The 19,157-nt window shown below is 50.8% G+C and overlaps 1 protein-coding gene across 3 annotated transcripts in view; it reads left to right on the top strand.

Moving 5' to 3' along the window:
- The first annotated feature begins 6,551 nt into the window (after positions 1–6,551).
- The window catches only part of MXRA7 (matrix remodeling associated 7), a 34,489-nt gene continuing 21,883 nt past the window's right edge, over positions 6,552–19,157 (top strand). For all 3 annotated transcript variants that reach the window (XM_005585399.5, XM_045376604.2, XM_045376603.2), the window contains exon 1: positions 6,552–6,912. In XM_005585399.5, the coding sequence (XP_005585456.2) occupies positions 6,571–6,912 (342 nt within the window). In that variant the 5' untranslated portion in view covers positions 6,552–6,570. The remainder of the gene's footprint in view (positions 6,913–19,157) is intronic.

Here is a 19,157-nt window from a genome sequence, read left to right as displayed (position 1 = left end):
AAAAAAAAAAAATATATATATATATATATATATATGTTTTAATACTGACGTTCACAGGATTTTGAATGTCTGAAGCCCTTGACTGCTGAAGGTGACATTCCTGTTACATTCTCTCCCCCAGCAGCCGAGTCTTTCTTAAATGCATTAGGGAAGTGCAGGACCCACAGTCCCTCCTATCGTGTATTCTCTATTCTCTGTGGGTTAGCTGAAATTCAACGGGGAAATTCAAGTGACTTAATCAAACTAGAATGTGCATTTCTCAACCTTTGATGTCCTTTCACAGCCATACTTAGACTCTTTTTGCCTTTTTAAATTGTTTCTATTATTATAGATTTATATCTGCACTTGATCTGTGACTTTGTAATTTGTAAGAAAACTCTGTAGAAAGCCCTGCCATGACTTCCACGTGGGGTCCCGGGGGTCCTGCTTTTAACATTGCCTTCCAGCTTTGCACCCAGCATGCTGTCTACGTGCTGATTACAGGCAGTTGTACTTTCCTTGGCAGGATTAGGGACACTTGTGGAGGCCGGGCTCACCCCTGAGCAGATAAAGAGACTCTCCCTGAGGTGGCTTCAGCGTAAGCTTTTGGCAGCCACCCAACTCAGTTCTCACGTCTTCTACTCCTACCTTCTCTGTCTTTGAATTTGGATATTCCTTCCCTGGTCCAAGCTCCTATCTTCAGTCAAATGCTGTTTTTACTGCTTCCTAAGGATAGATTATCAAGAAGTTTAACAGCTCGGCCAGCTCAGTGAAACACTGAAGCTAATGGGATGTTGGGTAAGAAGGTTCTGTGCCGTCTTATTGAAAACCGAGCCGGTCAACCACAAGGCTGGCGGGGTGTGATCCTTGTAACGTCTTGTTGTGTCTGTTACTCACGGATGTCGGTAAGGAGCTTCCACAGAGCCAGCTGTGTACCACAGAGACACTGAGAGTGGTGAGTGGACTTTGTGTGTGAGCCAATTATGTGTCGGAAGGACTTGGAGTCCGCCCTCCTTCCAGTATGTCACCATCAGCCCACAAATGCATTCAGTGGCAGTGACCCAGCACCATCACCCACTGCTCAGTCTGTCTTAGGATTCCTTATCTTTTTCTCCATCATCATAGAGACTGAAATTTCAGGGGTGTTTTTGTGTAGTATATTTTTTGGGGGGGGGTGATACATTGGGATTTTTTGTTTGCATAGAGTGGGAATGGTGTGCAGTGTGCTCTTACCACAGAACTTAAAGTATGAATAGGCTCCATTCTTCCCCACCACGGGATCCCTAAGAAGCGCTCACTTTGCAGGGTACTCTGAGATTGGCGTTCCTCATTTGTTTGACCTACAGACGTTAAGTGGGTGGCTTGTGTTACACATGGGGAGTAAATTGGAGATGGCAGCTCTAGTCTTTGCGGTCTGTTGATACTTCTAAGTAACTGGATGACTTTTTGGGGATTGACCAGCAGGTGCCATCTCTTGCCCTCTTGATTCACCTGCTTGCCTTAATTTGTCCCTAAATTCAACTAAACTTAAATAAAAAATAAGAGGGGTTGTCAAGGCCATGGTGCCCACTTGGAAGCACTGCCTGGGCTGGAGCATTGGAGGCATTGGCAGGCAGGTGGGAAGGAGCTCTCACTGCAGTGTTCACAGGCAGGGAGGCTGCGTGTGGATGCGTTAGAATTGTGTGCTGTTGCCTCTCAAGATATCCACTAGAAACAGGTGTAACCAGGAAAATACAGGTCTCTGCCCACTGTTATTAACAGACTGTCATTTCCTGACATTGGGTCATGTGGCTTTAGGAGGCTGGTTCTCTATTTTTGTCTTAGTTCAATTTTTTGCATCCTAAAATGCCAAACCCAGTATGTGGCTGGGTAGGTAGAACTGTGCTGCCTGCCTGCCATGGGGGCTGCTCTCCCGCCTTACCCTCACGCCCACAGCTCGCTTGGTTCCGTGGTGGGCACAAGATGTGTTTGGCTATAAAGTCAAACTCTGAATGTATAATCTCTTGGTAGTAACATCTGAGTGGTGTTGCTCCTCCTGCTTTTTAAAAAGACTTTTCTTGCCATCTACAAAAAGCTTTTTTCTTTTTCCCAGTATTGCTCCTGTGCTGCCATATTTGCCCTTTTTCCTTACCTTCCTCTCAATTTTCTATCAACCACTCCTCTAAACTTCAGTTTAAAATTAAAATAAAGCCCAAAAAGGCTATTTGCCACCAGGGGGCGTGGTAGGACATGTTGCCAGTGGTCTGGCTCGTAGAGCAGAAATTTTGAATTTTAAAAATTAGCCACCCAGGCCAGGTGCAGTGGCTCACACCTGTAATCCCAACACTTTGGGAAGCTGAGGCAGGGGGATCGCTTGAGTCCAGGAGTTCAAGACCAGTCTGGGCAACATGGTGAGATCCCATCTCTCAAAAAAATAATCTAGAAAATAAAGATTAGCCACCCGGTTTTCCTTCTCCAGATGCTAAAGGTGATTCCTGTTTGGTAACAGTATTCCAGAAATGAGGGGAATAACATACCTGATAGGCCCAAGTCAGCTCTGGATAGTACATTGTCTGGATAGTACAGATTATGTGCTCCTGGGACATGCTTTGTTTATTCCTGCCAGGCCAGAAATTCAGCAGCCCTACCCCCTACCCTGCTTACTGTCACTGTGGGCTAGCCAGGCTCTCTGTTATGTAAGCACAGCAGGGGCAAGGTGGGGAAACCGTGTGTGAGAAAGGAGTGGCGTGGTGGCAGGTGGCCAGTGTAGGGTAGGAAGAGTGGGTACCCAGAGACCACTTGTTCAGAAGTTAACTCTTCTTCCCATCTGGCGTGAGTTACTCCATTGAAGGGTGCCAACAACAGTAAAGTGAAGGAGATAATGTTAGATTATTTTCAGGGATGATTCTCCAAGGTGACAGCAGATCTTAAAACCAAAGAGCTGGGTCCTGGAAGAAGGGGTCTTAGACTGTTAACTTCTGATGGAAGGACCAGGGTGGGAGAGACATGAGTTGGGGACTGAGAACATCAGGAGGACCCTGGGTATGAGGACCTTTGGGGATGAGGCTTCACCATCAGCTGGAAGAATCCATGCTGTACACATGTACGTGCCTCTGCAGTTAGTGGTACTGGGATGTTTAGTGTGACATCCTTGAGGGGAGAGCCACTGAAAAGAGGAACATTATTCACATTTTGCTGTATTCTTGTAGCTGTCCGTGTCTTAATAATTCAAGCGTTGAATAGATGTTTGAGGGCCAGGCACTGCTCTTGAGGTGCTGGAGATGTGGTGACAAGCCCAGATCCCTGACAAGCTTAATGGACAGTGAATGTGCAGCTGTTCACAAGGCCGCTGGTGAGGGCAGGTAGAAGGAAGTGCAGACCTTCTTAAATGCAGGTGTACGGGCTCTACATGAAAGAGCGTAATTAACACCACTGTATACTTAAGGTAGTAACAGCTTCTTCGTAAAGTAGCAAAACTAAGGATCTGTGGAAAAGTTGCTGGTGCAAGTGCTTTACAAACTTACTAGAGACTCAGCCTTGGATTTAGGACTTTAAACAAGAGAATAGGATGGAACAAAATTTTTGCAGTAAATGTAAAAAATGCTGTGTAGGAGGTAGGCGTATAAGGATGCCCCAGCTGTAGGTTCTTTAGATTGTCTTTAGTATTTCCACAAGTAAGTTGTTTTTGATGCGTGTACTGGTATTGCTGGTAGATTTGAAGTGGAGTCTGGCAGCTTCTTCCACACTCCCCTCCCACTAGCTTGTGTCAAGGTGTGACATCCTATACAGCAAAACTAGATGAACTTATGCCCCCAGGCGGTGGCTCTCAACTTTCATTGTTAGTTTAGAAATTTTGGTCAGGTGCAGTAGCTCGCCCCTGTAATCCCAGCACTTTGGGAGGCCATGGCGGGTGGATCACTTGAGGTCAGGAGTTCAAGACCAGCCAGGCCAACATGGGGAAACCCCGTCTCTACTAAAAATACAAAAATTAGCCAGGCGTGGTGGCATGTGCCTGTAGTCCCAGCTACTCGGTCGGCTGAAGCAGGAGAATCACTTGAACCTGGGAGGCAGAGGTTGCAGTGAGCTGAGATCACACCACTGCACTCCAGCCTGGGCAACAGAGCGAGACTCTGTCTTTAAAAAAAAAAAATTCATCTAAGCCCCAGTGAACCTCCTGGAAGGAGAGCTAGCCCTGGCCAGCTGTCTCCAAGGTGACTGGATGCTACAGAAGAACTGGGACTGTCTTCTGCGGACTCGTGCCTCCTGGAGTTGTCAGAACACTGTCCTGTGTCTGTCTAGCCATGGGGTCTGCCATGAAATGCCTGTGGATCTGTCACTGGGTTGGTATTTTTAACTTTCACTTGGGTGAAACTTGTTCATCATTTTAAATAAAGCAACATGATTTGGAGTTGTGTTTTTGGCATTGTTTTGTCCTTATTTTCTTTCTTACTCATTTGAAAGTCAATAGAATGTACTTTGTCAGCAGAACAGGACTTTTTAAAAATGTATTTATACTTTAAAACAAAGAATGGGGCACAAAAGTAAGACCCTGGGCCAGAAGCGTAGACGCACACCTATAATCCCAGCTGCCCGAGAGGCTGAGGCCGGAGTGTCACTGGAGCCCAGGATTTCGAGGCTGCAGAAAGCTATGATCATGCCTGTGGATAGCCACTGCACTCCAGCCTGAGCAACATAGTGAGACCCTGTCTTTTTAAAAAAAAAGAAAAAAAAAAAGACCCAGTCTCTTTAAAAAAAAAAGGAAAGAAAGAAAGAAAGGTCAGCTGGGCGCGAAAGCTCATGCCTGTAATCCCAGCATTTTGGGAGGCTGAGGCGGGCAGATTGCCTGAGGTCAGGAGTTCGAAACCAGTTGGACCAACATGGTGAAACCCTGTCTACTAAAAATAGGAAAAAAGTAGCCGGGCGTGGTGGTATGTACCTGTAATCTCAGCTACTCAGGCAGGAGTATCACTGGAACCCGGGAGGCGGAGGTTGCAATGAGCCAAGATCGTGCCACTGCACTCCAGCCTGGGCAACAGAGTAAGATCCATCTCAAATAAAAAAGAAAAGAAAGAAAAAAATAGTAAGGCCCATACACTGACTGAAAGTTCCACAGTGGTCAAAAGCTAGTTGCCCATAAATAAAGCCTATTTCACTTTTTTTTTTTTTTTTTTTTTTTTTTTTTTGAGACAGAGTCTTGCTCTGTCTCCCAGGCTGGAGTGCAGTGGCGCGATCTCGGCTCACTGCAAGCTCCGCCTCCCGGGTTGACGCCATTCTCCTGCCTCAGCCTCCCGAGTAGCTGGGACTACAGGCGCCCGCCACTGCGCCCGGCTAATTTTTTGTATTTTTAGTAGAGACAGGGTTTCACCGTGGTCTCGATCTCCTGACCTTGTGATCCGCCCACCTCGGCCTCCCAAAGTGCTGGGATTACAGGCGTGAGCCACCACGCCCGGCCACATTTTATAGTTGGGGGCTCTTTTCATCAACCACCACTAAAAGGAAATGCATGGCCCTTTTAATATCATGCAGTGCAGCAGAATTCAGCTCTCCCTGTTGCTGGGGGGTCTTGTTTGTATATCTTCATTTAAAAAGAAGCACTTCATCTCACATCTTGGTTTGTATCACAGATCAGCTCAGGCACTGTAATTTTCCCAAAAAAGTATTAAATGCATCCTCAGCAAAAACTGGAACCGTGTTTTTTTAACATTAGGCCTTATGTTTGGCATGATACCTGACATGCCCATCTTGTGTTTATTTAAAATAACTAAAGAGTGGGTAGGGCGTGGTAGGAAAATATGTTTTTGGTTACAACGTGTTTATCTCAAAATCCACTGTTCAGCAACAGAGGCCTGGGAGGACCTGGAGAAACAAAAACAAGAGCCTTCATTTCCTTCACTGCACCCTCCCACCCTGCATGCATTCTGGAATTGTGCAAAGAAGAAAGTCCGGTAGGAGGAATAGCGTTGACCAAGGACCTGCAGCTGAATTTCAGGTCTAGGGGCGGGGGAGCCATGTTATGTTACAGGGAGGCCTGTGTTGAAGACTGCTGGCCTCAGCGTCGAAGGGAGCATTCACTGGCTGGGATCTGGAGATGTCCTCTGTGAAAGTGCATTAAGGCAACCCTAAGGATTAAAAGCAACTCCTGACATGCCTATAAAAACGGCAGTGGCTAAACGTAATCCGGCTTTTCATTGTTTTACAAGGCAATCCAGGCTGCTGTTTCCATGAATCTTCCCGGGTTTGCTTGTCTCTCTGCATTCCCCAACTAGCACTGATATTTCCAAAATGCTCTAAGATGAACTGCTGTACCAAGGCCAAAGATGACAACCTCAGGGCACATCATACAGTATTTCAAATTGAACCTGAGTTAAATGTGCCCCAAAGCGTCAAGGCTGCCCAGGCTGGGCAGGGGTTGGCTCTCCTGTGCCTCCCAGGGGGTCAGGACTCTGCCCCCCTACACCCCCGCTTACAGCCTGTGCGTCACCACCGGGGGCCGGAGGATGCCAGGGGCGGGGCGCGGGCGACGGGGGCTCCGCCCCGGGGCGGGGCGCGGCGACCGGGCGCGGCGGGCTCCCTCGGGGTCCCAGCGGGCCGGCACTCGGCGGCCGCGGCGCAATGGAGGCGCCGGCCGAGCTGCTGGCCGCGCTGCCTGCGCTGGCCACCGCGCTGGCCCTTCTGCTCGCCTGGCTGCTGGTGCGACGTGGGGCGACCGCGAGCCCGGAGCCTGCCTGCACGCCCCCGGAACCCGCGCCCCCGGCCGAGGCCACCAGGGCCCCAGCGCCGTCCCGCCCCTGCGCCCCCGAGCCGGCGGCCGCGTCCGCGGGGCCGGAGGAGCCTGGGGAGCCCGCGGGGCCGGGGGAGCCCGGGGAGCCTGCGGGACCCGGGGAGCCCGAAGGGCCAGGGGATCCCGCGGTGGCGTCAGCGGAGGCGGAGGAGCAGGCGGCGGAGGCGAGGCAGGTACGCACCGCGGCCCCCGCGGCCCTCTCCCCACCCCCGGGGCTCCAGCCGCCGCTGCCGTTCCCCGCCGAGCCAGGGAGCGGGACCGCAGCCTCCAGCCCAGGCTGCCCCCGGGAAGCGCAGAACCCTCGGCCCACAGGAAATGCAGGTCCCGCCATGCTAAGCCGCAGGCCCGCAAAGTCGCCGCCCTCCCCCAGAAAGTGTGGCGAGGGGCGACCCCGAAGGAGTTTGTTTGGAGGTGTTTTGCTCTCCCCTCACCTCGGCCTCTCCCAGCCCAGGGCGTGCTCCGCAGCTGCTGGCTCCCAGGCCTCGAGACGGGACTTGGAATTTTGCTCCACACCCACCTCTGACCCCTCCCGCCCACCGGTTCCCAAATCCACGTGCCTATGGCTTATTTCAAGGCCTGCCATGAGAGTTATCTTGATGTTTAAAAAGTAGTACTTTCGGGGGGCGAGGGAGGAAAGCTGGCTTTTCTTTTTCAGTCAGTTTGAAGTCAAGATTTCAGAGTCAGTGCTGTGGTGTTTTGTGAAGCCCGTAGGCTGAGACTGAAAGAAAAGGCACCCGAGCCCAGCAGTTCTTTTTATTGTCGTTTTAAGCTACACATCTCCTAACACCCTCCTACCCCCACTCCCCCGGGTTGTAGGTAAGCTGGGCCTGGAGTGAAGATGCAGGATAAAGCCCTCCTGGAACACCAGGGAGCACCCCAAAGCGGCCCTCCCTGCCTCTGCCCCAGGCCTCCCACCATGCTGTCCGTCAGCTCGGGCCCTGGCCACCCTGTCCTGCCTGTGGATATCAGGAGAGGAATCGGATTTCCCTCATCCACTCATCCTAGTCCCTACACTCTAGACTGGAAACCTGTGTGCTCATGTTCCCAGGAGTTCACCACGCTTGGCTGGTCCAGGCCACCGCCATGGTCTCCAGTCGGATTGTAATCCCTTGTTCTTACCCCTGAGCTCCTTTTCTTGGAAGGGAGGAGAGCCGGGATGCGCGTTGTCTGCGTGCCTACGTGCCCACTCTGTCCTGTGCTGGACACAATGGTTTACCCTGGAGAGAAGCCCTTCGGGGGAGGAGGAGGCAGCCAGGCTGTGCTCAGAGGCATTTCTCTTTGCTGAGTAAGTGCGCCAGACCCCATCTGAGCAGGCGCTTTGCTTGACAAGTGGGTGACTAATTGTGTCATTAGAGAGGATTCTAACCAGCCCGTTTAATGGGGTGGGGGGTCGGGGGGCAAGCCCTGCCGTTCTTGCTTGAGGTGGGCTTGCAGACCTCAGGGGGTGATGGGGGAGGGGGGCGGTTCGGACATGTGCTGACCTGTTGTGTTTGCTCCCATATTTGGGATTCCTGCCTCCGTCGAGGTCTCGCGGGAGCAGGAGAGGCCTTTAGACAGTTCTGGAGCCGTCATGCACCCTCAGTCAGTCAGCCCTGGCCTTACAGGGCTGTCCCTTTATCACCCACACCAGGCTCTGGACTGAAGTGCAGAATGTCCTTTAGCAGCGCCCTGTCTTATCTCAATCCTGTGGGGCACGACGCTTGAAGAACTTTTTACAAGGCTTTCAGCTCTCAGCACATGATACCTACAGGAATAGGTTCATTGGTGTTTAAATAGGGCCCCTCGCATAATTTTCCTCTGTCTGGGCGAATGCACGTCCTCTGAGGCTGAATGGGTGCTCTGAAGGACAAGGCAGTACAGGGGTTCACATGCCAGCCAGCCCCCATAACATAGGTGCCAGTGAGGATGACTTGAGGCTTGTGTTTGTCCTCCCGGTAAAGCACCCTCCAGAGGGAACCCACCCAACAGGAGAATTCAACTGAAGTTAGTGTCCTTCCCCTTTGGGCTCCAGTCCCCAGGCCTTCCTGAGCTGGCCAAAGCTCCCCCAAAACTCCTGCCTGCAAACATTAAGCCAGGTGCTGTGGGGACACAGATACTGTGTCATCCCACCCACTCCCAGTGGTGGCATTACTTAAGAAGCTGCTTAGAAATTGTCTTAATGAGCTTCAAGTCAGTGACAAGTAAAAAAAAAAAAAAAAAGGAAAAGAAATTGTCCTGAAGTGTACTCCAGCATTTCCAAGAGCTTCCAGTGCTTTCTTCTGATGATCACACTGCTGGGGCTTGGAGGACAGATCAGGAAAAAGGCCCCCTGGGGAAGACAACTCAAATCGGGGTTGGGAAGTGGGGTGATACCCTCTGCCAGCCTCCTTCTTCCTCCCTCCCTCCCTCCCTAAGCAAACCCCATCAACAGCAAGGGAGGAGGGTAACACCACCTGCTGTTAGCTCGGAAGTCACTGCCCTGGGGAGCAGCGTGTAACTCACCTCTCCCCTCCCTCTTCATTTTCCATTAACTGCTTCCTTTCTAATCCAGTCCTCTCCCTTCCCAAGGATGCCTGGGCTGGCTGGGGCAGCTGCTGCCACCGACTACAAAGCTGATTATTGAGAGGATCTCTCACCCCGGGAAGCAGCCTTCAGCTGCTGTTGGGGATCACTCAGGAGCGTCCCCTAGGTGCACGGTACCCTCTTTGGCCAAGGACAAAGTAGTGGGGAGGGGCCACTGTAGGCTGAGACCCTGAAAATGGACCAAAGAAATGGGGATGAGATCAGTGCAGCCTCCCCAGGGCAGCACAGGCCAGGGCAGGGAGGCTGAGAAGAAGCAGAAAGATACTGCTAGAACCTCTTTTTCTTTCTCTCCTAAGGATTAGCGAGGGGTGGGCTGTGAGGAAGCATTACAGGCAAGTCCTGTTCACACAAAGAATCATGAGCCAACGAAGTCAAGAACAAGAGCTGGCCTCTTTTCAGGCCAGGACTCAGGGCTTTCTTGGTGCTCTTGTGTAGGTTGGGGTTTTAGGATTGCCAGGCCTCTTACCTAATGGAGTTGTGGATTCGAGCAAGGCTGGATGGTTGGATTCCCAAACAGTGGTCATTGGCAAAGCGTCAAGGGTCATTTGAATAGCACTAGAGTTAAATCTCTTGTCTGTGCCAGGACTCAAGTATCTCGGCACTTGGGGCCTATCTCTGCTCAAAGACAGACTAGAGGCCAGGCACGATGGCTGAAGCCCGTAATCCCAACATTTTGGGAGGCTGAGGTGGGAGGATCACCTGAGGTCAGGAGTTCGAGACCAGCCTGGCCAACATGGCAAAACCCTGTCTCTACTAAAAATACAGAAATTAGCCAGGCATGGTGGGGGGCGCCTGTAATCCCAGCTATTCAGGAAGCTGAGGCAGGAGAATCACTTGAACCCAGGAGGCTGAGGTTGCAGTTGAGCCAAGATTGTGCCATTGCACTCCAGCCTGGGCGACAGAGCAAGACTCTGTCTCCAAAAAAAAAAAAAAAAAAGACAGAGTAGGGACTTCCTGCAAGGCAGTGGGCCGGTGTCATGCACAGAGAGACTCTTCTAGATTTAATTAGGATTTAGGAGATTAAAGCAATATGACACATAAATACAATCTTGATCCTTGATTGGATTCTCGATCAGGGATGGGAGTAGGGAGCTATAAAAGACACACTGGAGATAATTGAGACATTTTTTAAATAAATGGGTGTGTTAGGTAAGCTTATTGAATCAACGCTGAATATTTTGTGTACAATACCGGCAGATGGCTGTGTAAACAATGGCCTTATCCTTAGGAAGATGCATGCTGAAACATTTTGGGATGACATGTCATGATTCCAATAGTTACAGGCACATTCACACACACAGTGTGGGTGTGTATGGAGAGAGAGAGAATGCAAAGATGGCAAAATGTTAACAACTGGTGAATCTAGGTGAAGGGTGTGTGGTATTCATTGTATTATTCTTTCAACTTTTCTGTAGGTTTGGAATTTTTCAAAAGAGAATGTTGAAACAAAGAAGCCCAGTGGGAAATTTCTTGGGAAAGGGGTTGATTTTTTAGCCACTCTGGTGGTGGTGGTCTGAGTGGGTAGCACAGCCTCCATCTGTCTGTCTTCACCATGTGACTTGGGCCTGGTCCCCTGAAGTCATCCTGCTGTCAGGTCCACCTGTGTCCTCTGCCCTCACCAACCTGTTCACCATAGGTGTGGGCTCTGGAAGCTGCGGAGACCCCAGCCTTCCCAGAATGAGCCAGGAGCGGGTGAACTTCCCCATCATCTGTCCTGCGTTTGTGATGGCAGTGTGGGCCTTTGTGATGGCAGTGTGGTCCTACTTTCTGTTCTCTTAGCAAAATCTCAGAAGCCAAGTAGTGGAGGGCCAAGCAGATATTTGCCAGTTGTTTATATCACTTTAGGTCCTTGTCTTTAAGCAGCTTAGGCTGATATATCAAAATACCACAGACTGGGTTGCTTAAACAACAGGCATTATTGCCTACACTTTTGGAGGCTGGGAAGTCCAAGATGAGGTATTGGCAGATTCTGGTTTTGGTGAGGGCTCTCTTTTTGACTTGCAGACAGCCACCTTCTTGCTGTACTTTCACATGCCAGAGAGAGAGGAATGTCTCTTCCTCTTCTTATCAGGGCCCTCATAGCATTGTAGGGGCGCCACCATCGTGACCTCATCTAAATCTCACCTCCCAAAGGCCCCCACCTCCAAATACCATCACACTGGGGGTTAAGGCTTCAACAGATGGATTTGCAGGGGACACAAATATTTAGTCCAGAACAGGCCCAGTGACTTACTGGGGAAAAAAACTAGAAATAATCCAAATGTTCATTAATTAGCACATTGGATTCATTAGCAAATTAGTATGAAATAAGTAAAAAGGTAGAACGTAACATATTGCATTCACAATAATTATAATGATATAGAGCAACTGAATAGAAGATGCCTTGGAGGGCTGTCAGTGGACTTCTATATTCAGTAGTTCCAGTGGGTATTTTTTTGTAAAGTTGTTTGAGCGCATAACTTAATTTTTTTCCACATATGAAAGAAGTCCAGGGGCTTTCCTAATAGCTAAACTTTGTTCTTTCCGAGAGAAAGAGTCTTGGTTACAGACTCATGTCAGCTAGAATTTTCTGCTTAGCAAGGAGTACGTTTTTAAAGAATATGTCTTGAGAAAAAAGCCACCTAGCTTTGGAGAGCTAGAAATGAAATGGTGAGCATGCAAACAGTTTCTGTTTTGTAGCCCTGCTCTTTCCCAGTCAGTCCAAACCACAGTGTGGGAGGAGGGAGACCAGTCTGGGCCTCTGGTGGACAGTCTTCCGGAGAAATGCCAGATCCCTGATGGTTAGGAGTATTTCTGAAACAACCTGCATTTGGCCACACTGGGCTTGCCACTGTTAAGGACAGATGTATGGAACAGGACGAGGAGATCAGGTTCAGAAGCCCCTTCTCTAAGGGGGCCTCATGCAAAGCTCTTTCCAGCATTCTTTTTTTGTTTTTGAAATGGAGTTTTGCTCTTGTCACAAAGGAGTGCAGTGGCGCAATCTCAGTTCACTGCAACCTCCACCTCCCGGGTTCCAGCAATATTCCTGCCTCAGCCTCACGAGTAGCTGGCATTACAGGCATGCACCACTATGTTTGGCTAATTTTTGTATTTTTAGTAGAGATGAGGTTTTACCATGTTGGCCAGGCTAGTCTTGAACTCCTGGCCTCGATGATCCTCCTGCTTCGGCCTCCCAAAGTGCTGGGATTACAGGCGGGAGTCATCACGCCCAGCCCTGTTTTCGGCATTCTTACTGCTTGCTGCTTGGTCAAAAGACTGGAAAGGGCCAAGCGCAGTAGCACTTTGGGAGGCCAAGGCGGGAGGATCACTTGAGTTATGAAAGTAGAGCCTGCAGTGAGCTGTGAAAGCACCACTGCACTCCAGTCTGGGTAGCAAGACCCTGTCTCAAAAAAAAGAAAAAAAAAGAAAAAACTGAAAAGGAAGCTGGAGGGTGCTGCAGCAGTCATTCTAGTCATTGTGTCCCTCGCTGCGGGGCAGTAGAAGCAATGCTGTTTTCTTTTTCTTTTTTATTGGAGACAGAGTTTCCCTCTGTTACCCAGGCTGGAGTGCAGTGGTGCAATCTCAGCTCACTGCAACCTCTGCCTCCTGGGTTCAAGTGATCCTCCTGCTTGCCTCAGCCTCCTGAGTAGCTGGGATTACAGGTGGCCACCACCACGCCCGGCTATGATGCTGTTTTCTGGACACAGGGTTACATTGGCTAAAAAATGGCTACATGAGATTTAATGGCTCAGAGAAAACCCATTGCAGGACTTATGGAACTTGTTTATCTTCAACTGTTGCCTCTGAATTGCCGTAGGACTTACAGAAGTGATTGTCCACTTTCCAGGCATCAGCTCCAGTTTTTCTGTTTGTTTTTTTCAATGTGTTCTTTTTTTTTTTTTTTTTTTTTTTTTTGACCTAGGGCCTCGGCTGGTGCAATGGTGTTGGGTTATCAGAATTTGTTGACATTAGTGTCACTAAACTTGATATACAACCCCCTACTGCTAAAGTTAACTGGCTTAAAAAAAAAAAAAAAACAGGTTCTCACTCTGTCACCCAGGCTGGAGTGCAGTGGCACAGTGTCAGTTCACTGCAACCTCTGCCTGCTAGGCTCAAGCCATCCTCCTACCTCAGCCTCCCGAGTAGCTGGGACCACAGGCACGCACCACTACACCTGGATAAATTTTGTATTTTTTGTAGAGATGGGGTTTTGCCATGTTGCCCAGGTTGGTCTCAAAGTGCTGAGCTCAAGCAATCTGCCAACCGCTGCCTCCCAAAGTGCTGGGATTACAGGTGCGAGCCACTGTGCTCAACCCTTCAGCGCCAGTTTTGTGGCCTGTGTATGTGTGTATTTAATGTTTTCAAGTGAGAACTCCTTGCACACATTTATAACCCGCTGACCAACCTGACGTCTGGGTGAGACAACCCTGGCAGATTCTCAGCAAGGACCTTCTTGTGTGATGACCTTGGTATTAATCGCTTTTCTCCTGGCCTGATTCTTATTTGCTGAGGACTCAGAGTCTGAGATAAATCTTGCTGTTTTGAAACAAGGTCTGGTTCTGTCACCCAGGCTGCAGTGCCGTGGTGCAATCTCAACTCACTGCAACCTCCACCTCCTGGGCTGAAGCCGTCCTCCCACCTTAAGAGAAGAAAATGCCACCAGCCCAGTGGGGTTCTGCTGGAGATCTACTATGGAGTAGCAAACACTACTCCATAGTCAAGTCAGCCATTAGCCTTTCATGAAGTTATTCCTGTGGTAAGGGCTCCTCAAGATGTGTGTGTGTGTGTGTGTGTGTGTGTGTGTGTGTGTGTGTGTGTGTGTGTGTGTGTGTGTGTGTGTGTGTGTGTGTGTGTGTGTGTTTTAAGAGGGAGTGTCGCTCTGTCACCCTGGCTGGAGTGCAGTGGCGCAGTCTCAGCTCACTACAACCTACCCCTCCCAGGTTCCAGCGATTCTCCTGCCTCAGGCTCCCAAGTAGCTGGGATTACAGGCGCCTACCACCACATCCAGCTAATTTTTGTATTTTTAGTAGACACAAGGTTTCGCGGGTTACAGGCCAGGCTGGCCTCAAACTCCTGCCCTCAAGCGATGCACTTGCCTTGGCCTCCCAAAGTGCTGGGATTACAGGCGTGAGCCACTGCACCCGGCCCTCAAGAGATTTTAAAAACTGACCACCTGCCTTCTTCTTCTTTTATTTGTTTATTTAGAGAACCAGGCTGGGGTGCATTGGCGCAATCATAGCTCACTGCAGCCTTGACCTCTTGGGCTCAAGGGGTCCTCATGCCTCAGCCTCCTGAATAGCTGGGACTGCAGGTGCACACCACCACACCCAGCTAATTTTTTAACTTTTTGTAGAGATGGTGTCTTGCTGTGTTGCCCAGGCCTGGTCTCGAACTCCTGGCCTCAGTCCAGCCTCCTGCCTCTGCCTCCTGAGGCTCTGGGATTACAGATGTGAACTGCTGTGCCCAACCCTTATCTTCTGTTACTATATTTAAAGCTGGTCGTGGTCAAAATTGTTCAACCTGGTTTTCCCCAATAAGATTATGCCATTTTCTCCAACCCTCTTCCATCGGATTTTATTCATCTCTTAGTTTTCTTCTCTGTCATATATTTTCTCTATCCCAAAATGTAGCGCCTAGAATTCGACCTGATATTCCCTGACAGGGGTTGCGGAGAGTACAGATTGCTGCCCAAGAGTGTTTTGTCTTTTTTTTTTTTTTTTTTCCTTTTTGTGGAGAACGGGGTGTCGCTATATTACCCAGGCAGGTCTCGAACTCCTGGGCTCAAGCTGTCCTCACCGCGCCCGGCCCCAAGGGTGTTTTGTTGTTGTTGTTTTCCTTTTTTGTTTTTTAAATGAAGCTTTTGATGTCCTCTAAATCCTCTTTGTAGGAACTTGCCAAAAACTGTTAATCTGATAGGATTGAATCTGGCATGCTCCAGTCATCTGAGCAAGAGAGTTTGTTTAGGGCTTGTGAATGTGCCCTTGATTGGGATGTGAGGTTGGAATGCAGGACGACGCTTTTAGTCTGGACATTGGAACACAGCGATCGGCCCTAGGCGGGGGTGGGACCCGGATGGGGTCATGCTCCTTGTAGAAACAGTGATCCGGTCTCTCCCCAGACACCCCCACCCGCAACATACTCCCTCCTTGTCAGCTGCTTCCCCAGCACACTCCCTCTGCTCTTTGCCCTGCTAGAAGAGCTCATGCCCATACTATCAACTGCAGGACTCCTGGACCAGGCCCGCCTTGCTGCCTTCAGAACAAACCTGCCGCCCCATCCTCCTGATCAACAGCTGATGGTGCCCACATCTATACGCCCAGCTCTCGCCTCCCCTGATCTCCCTGGCCCCTGGCTTGTCTATGTGCACCTCAGCCCAGCACGCTGACCAGTGCCTCATTTCTGCTGCCCCCACCCGGCATTCCTCATCTCATCCCGGATCCACCCCCAACGCTCAGCTGCTCAGACCAAAGGCCCAGGCTCGTCCTTGTCGTCCTGCCTCCCTCTCGCCCTGAAGACCTGCTGTCTGCAGTTCTGGTCACCTCTCTCCAGAGTGTGTCCCGAGAGCAGCCCTCCCTCCTCCCATCTTTCTGGCTCCTGCTTCCGTGGCTGTTTGGTGACCTCCTCACTGGTCTCCCTGTTTCCCATCCTCCCCACCCCTGCCAGGCTCTCCCAACAACCAGCATGACCTTCCTAGCACAGCACCCCCAACAGCCCCTGCTCACAGCCCTCCACGTGCAATTCCAAACGTCCCACAGCCCCAGGCCCAGGAACACCCTGCCTACTCAGGCTCTACTCCCAGCCCTCTGCGGCCACAGATTCCTTTCTGGTGCTTAGACCTGCCAGCCCTGCATCCACGTCAGGACCCTGCCCAGCACACCCCTCCCTGCCTGAGCCTCCACGCAGTCAGTCCTCACCTCTCTCCTCTCCGTGTCCTTGCCCCAGTGAGCGGATGTAAAGTACCCCGCCCCGCCCACTCTCTCTCCAGTGCATCGTCGCGTTGGGCTTTCTTCATTGGGCTTTCTTCATAGCCCTTCGTCCGGTCTGAGGTCATCTTTTATTTCAGTGCGCGTTGTCTGCCGCAGTGGAACGCCTGCTCCGGAGAGCAGGGCCCTTGCCCGCCACGTCCCAGCTCCTGCAACAGGCCCGCACGCAGTAGGCACCTGTTGAGTAAATACACCGCATGCCACAAAAAAGAAAGAACGGAAATCGCTGTGGGCTCCTGCCTAGAGGCAGGGCCTGTCTCTTTGTCTCCCACCTGGGGCAGCAGGAAGGCATCTTGCTTCTCTCCCTGCCCAGGCCTCTAGCCCAGTGCTCTGCACAGCCGCCTGCAGTTCTTGCCCTCGAGCTGTGTGTTACGCCTCAGAGAGGAAGACTGCTCGGTAAGGTAGTGAGTTCCCTGTGCCGGAAGTGTTCAAACAGAGATGGATACCAGCAGTTCATCCCAGGTTCCCTCAGCAAGTGTTTTTCCTTAGGCGGAAGCCACATTAGGTCAGTGGTTTTCCAACATTTTGTAAAACACTGGATCCTGGCCGTGTCTGGTGGCTCATGCCTGTAATCCCAGCACTTTGGGAGGCTGAGGCGAGCAGATCACCTGAAGTCAGGAGTTCGAGACCAGCCTGGCCAACATGGCAAAACCCAGTCTGTACTAAAAATACAAAAAGCCAGGTGTGGTGGCACATGCCTGTAATCCCTACTTGGGACTAATCAGCTACTTGGGAGGCTGAGGCGGGAAAATCGCTTGAACCCAGGAGGTAGAGGTTGCAGTGAGCCGAGATTGTGCCACTGCACTCCAGCCTGGGTGACGGCGTGAGACTCCGTCTCAAAAGTAAATAAATAAAAAATAATAATAAAACACTGGATCCCTTCTTGCCTCTTCAGTGTCACATGGAAGCCCAGGACATAAAGCAAAAACAGAGCTGCTTTGGGTGGCAGTCTACGCTCCTTTTACTCTGTCTGCTCCTCCTTGCAGCAGTCTCTGCAAACCTAGAGTAGAGTTAAAGGGCCTCCAAATCAGGTCCTGTGACCTTGGGGGACCCCTGCCCAGACAGAGGAAGGAGAGGGGTGCAGAGGTGAATGTGGAACGACAGATCACGTTCCTGAGGCCATGGTGCAAACAGCACCCCGAGTCCCAGCCCACCACCCCCACCTAGTGGCACCCCCGGTTCTTAGCCATCAAGGAGAGAGACCTCACCCAATCTGATGGCAGGAGAATCTGAAAGTAGAACTTGGAGAAACAGAGATTATTATATTGAAATTGAACAAGGTTGGGCAATGTAGGCAGGTGGCATGGGTTTTGAGCAGGAAAAGCATTATGAAGCTAGCATTTGAAGATATTCTTAAAGTTGGATGAGGGCTGGGTGTGGTGGCTCATGCCTGTAATCCCAGCACTTTGGGAAGTTGAGGCAGGAGAATGGCTTGAGCCCAGGAGTTTGAGACCACCCTGAGCAACATAGTGAGACCCAATCTCTTCAAAAAATAAGAAAACTAGCTGGGAGTTGTGGCACATGCCTGTGATCCCAGCTACTTAGGAGGCTGATGGTGGAGGATTGCTTAAGCCCAGGGAGGTTGAGGCTGCAGTGAGCCATGATTGAAACACTGCATTCCAGCCTGGGATACAGAATGAGACCATCTCCCAAAAAAGGATGAATTGGAGGAGAGCAGATGTAGGTGCCACATGAAGTCATCGAGTAGTTGTAGCAGGAGAACAGAGAATAAAGGGGTGAAGCCAGAAGCCTGTTGGAGTGAAGGGGAGACTCTAGAATTCAGAATAGAGGGGAAGTCAGTGCCCGGTGCGGTGACTCATGCCTGTAATCCCAGCACTTTGGGAGGCCGAGGCGGGCGGATCACTTGAGGTCAAGAGTTTGAGACCAGCCTGGCCAATATGGCAAAGCCCTGTCTACTAAAAACACAAAAATTAGCTAGGGGTGGTGGCATGCACCTGTAATTCCAGCTACTCGGGAGGCTAAGGCAGGAGAATCTCTTGAACCCGGGAGGCAGAGGTTGCAGTGAGCAGAGATCGCACCATTGCATCCCTGCCTGGGCAACAGAGCGAAACTCTATCTCAAAAGAAAGAAAAAAAAAAAGGAAGGAGATCAGGTTGGAATCAACATTCCCAGGCCATGTTAAGGTGTCAGAGATGCTGTGGCTGCCAAGAAAAACTGGACAAGTGAGGGGGTCAGTTTGAGAGTTGGGTTTCTAGGTTCTGGACAGAAGTTCCTGGGACATGTCTCATCCAGGTACAAATACGGATTTAGAGAGTGGAGCCTGTGTGTCCCCAGCCTGGAGTTGTAGTTTGGAGGAGGAGATGGCTGAGTTGTTTTGCTAGGTGTGGAGGAACAGTGGTGACCCCTGCCCCAGCCTGTCCTCCCTGCCCACCACCAAGCCCCCGGAGCTGATGCCAGCTGGGCTTTGCTGCTCGCCCTGCAGCTGATGCTCCCCCCACCCCCATTGCAAAAGATGAGCAGCCGATTGGCTAATGGAGTCCTTCTGGAAGGAGTGAGAGCATTGTCAGGCACTCCGGAGGCAGCCCTGGGCCTGGCCCATTCTGGGGTGGGGGAGGCCTTTTGTCGCCTTCCTGTTATTTCTGTCCTTGCCTGCTGCAGGCAGGGGAGGGACAGATGCCCTCTCGGGAGTTAGGAATGGCCTGCCTCCTGTAGCCACTGTCCTCTAAAGTCATTCTGGATTAGCCAGCGGGATTGGTGCAGCACAGCAGGCAGCGGCTCTGGTGGCCACAGGGCCACAACAGACCCTCTTTGCACTGCCCCATAGCAGAACCATCTCCTTGGGCAGCTGACACACAGACAGAAATCTGTCTCTATCACTGTCTGTCTCTCTGTTGTGTTTCTCTCTCTCCCCCGCCTCCCTTCTCTTATCTAGC

Source organism: Macaca fascicularis, chromosome 16 (assembly GCF_037993035.2).
Source record: "Macaca fascicularis isolate 582-1 chromosome 16, T2T-MFA8v1.1".
Lineage (NCBI taxonomy): Eukaryota > Metazoa > Chordata > Mammalia > Primates > Cercopithecidae > Macaca > Macaca fascicularis.
This window is presented reverse-complemented; position numbering and strand designations above follow the sequence as displayed.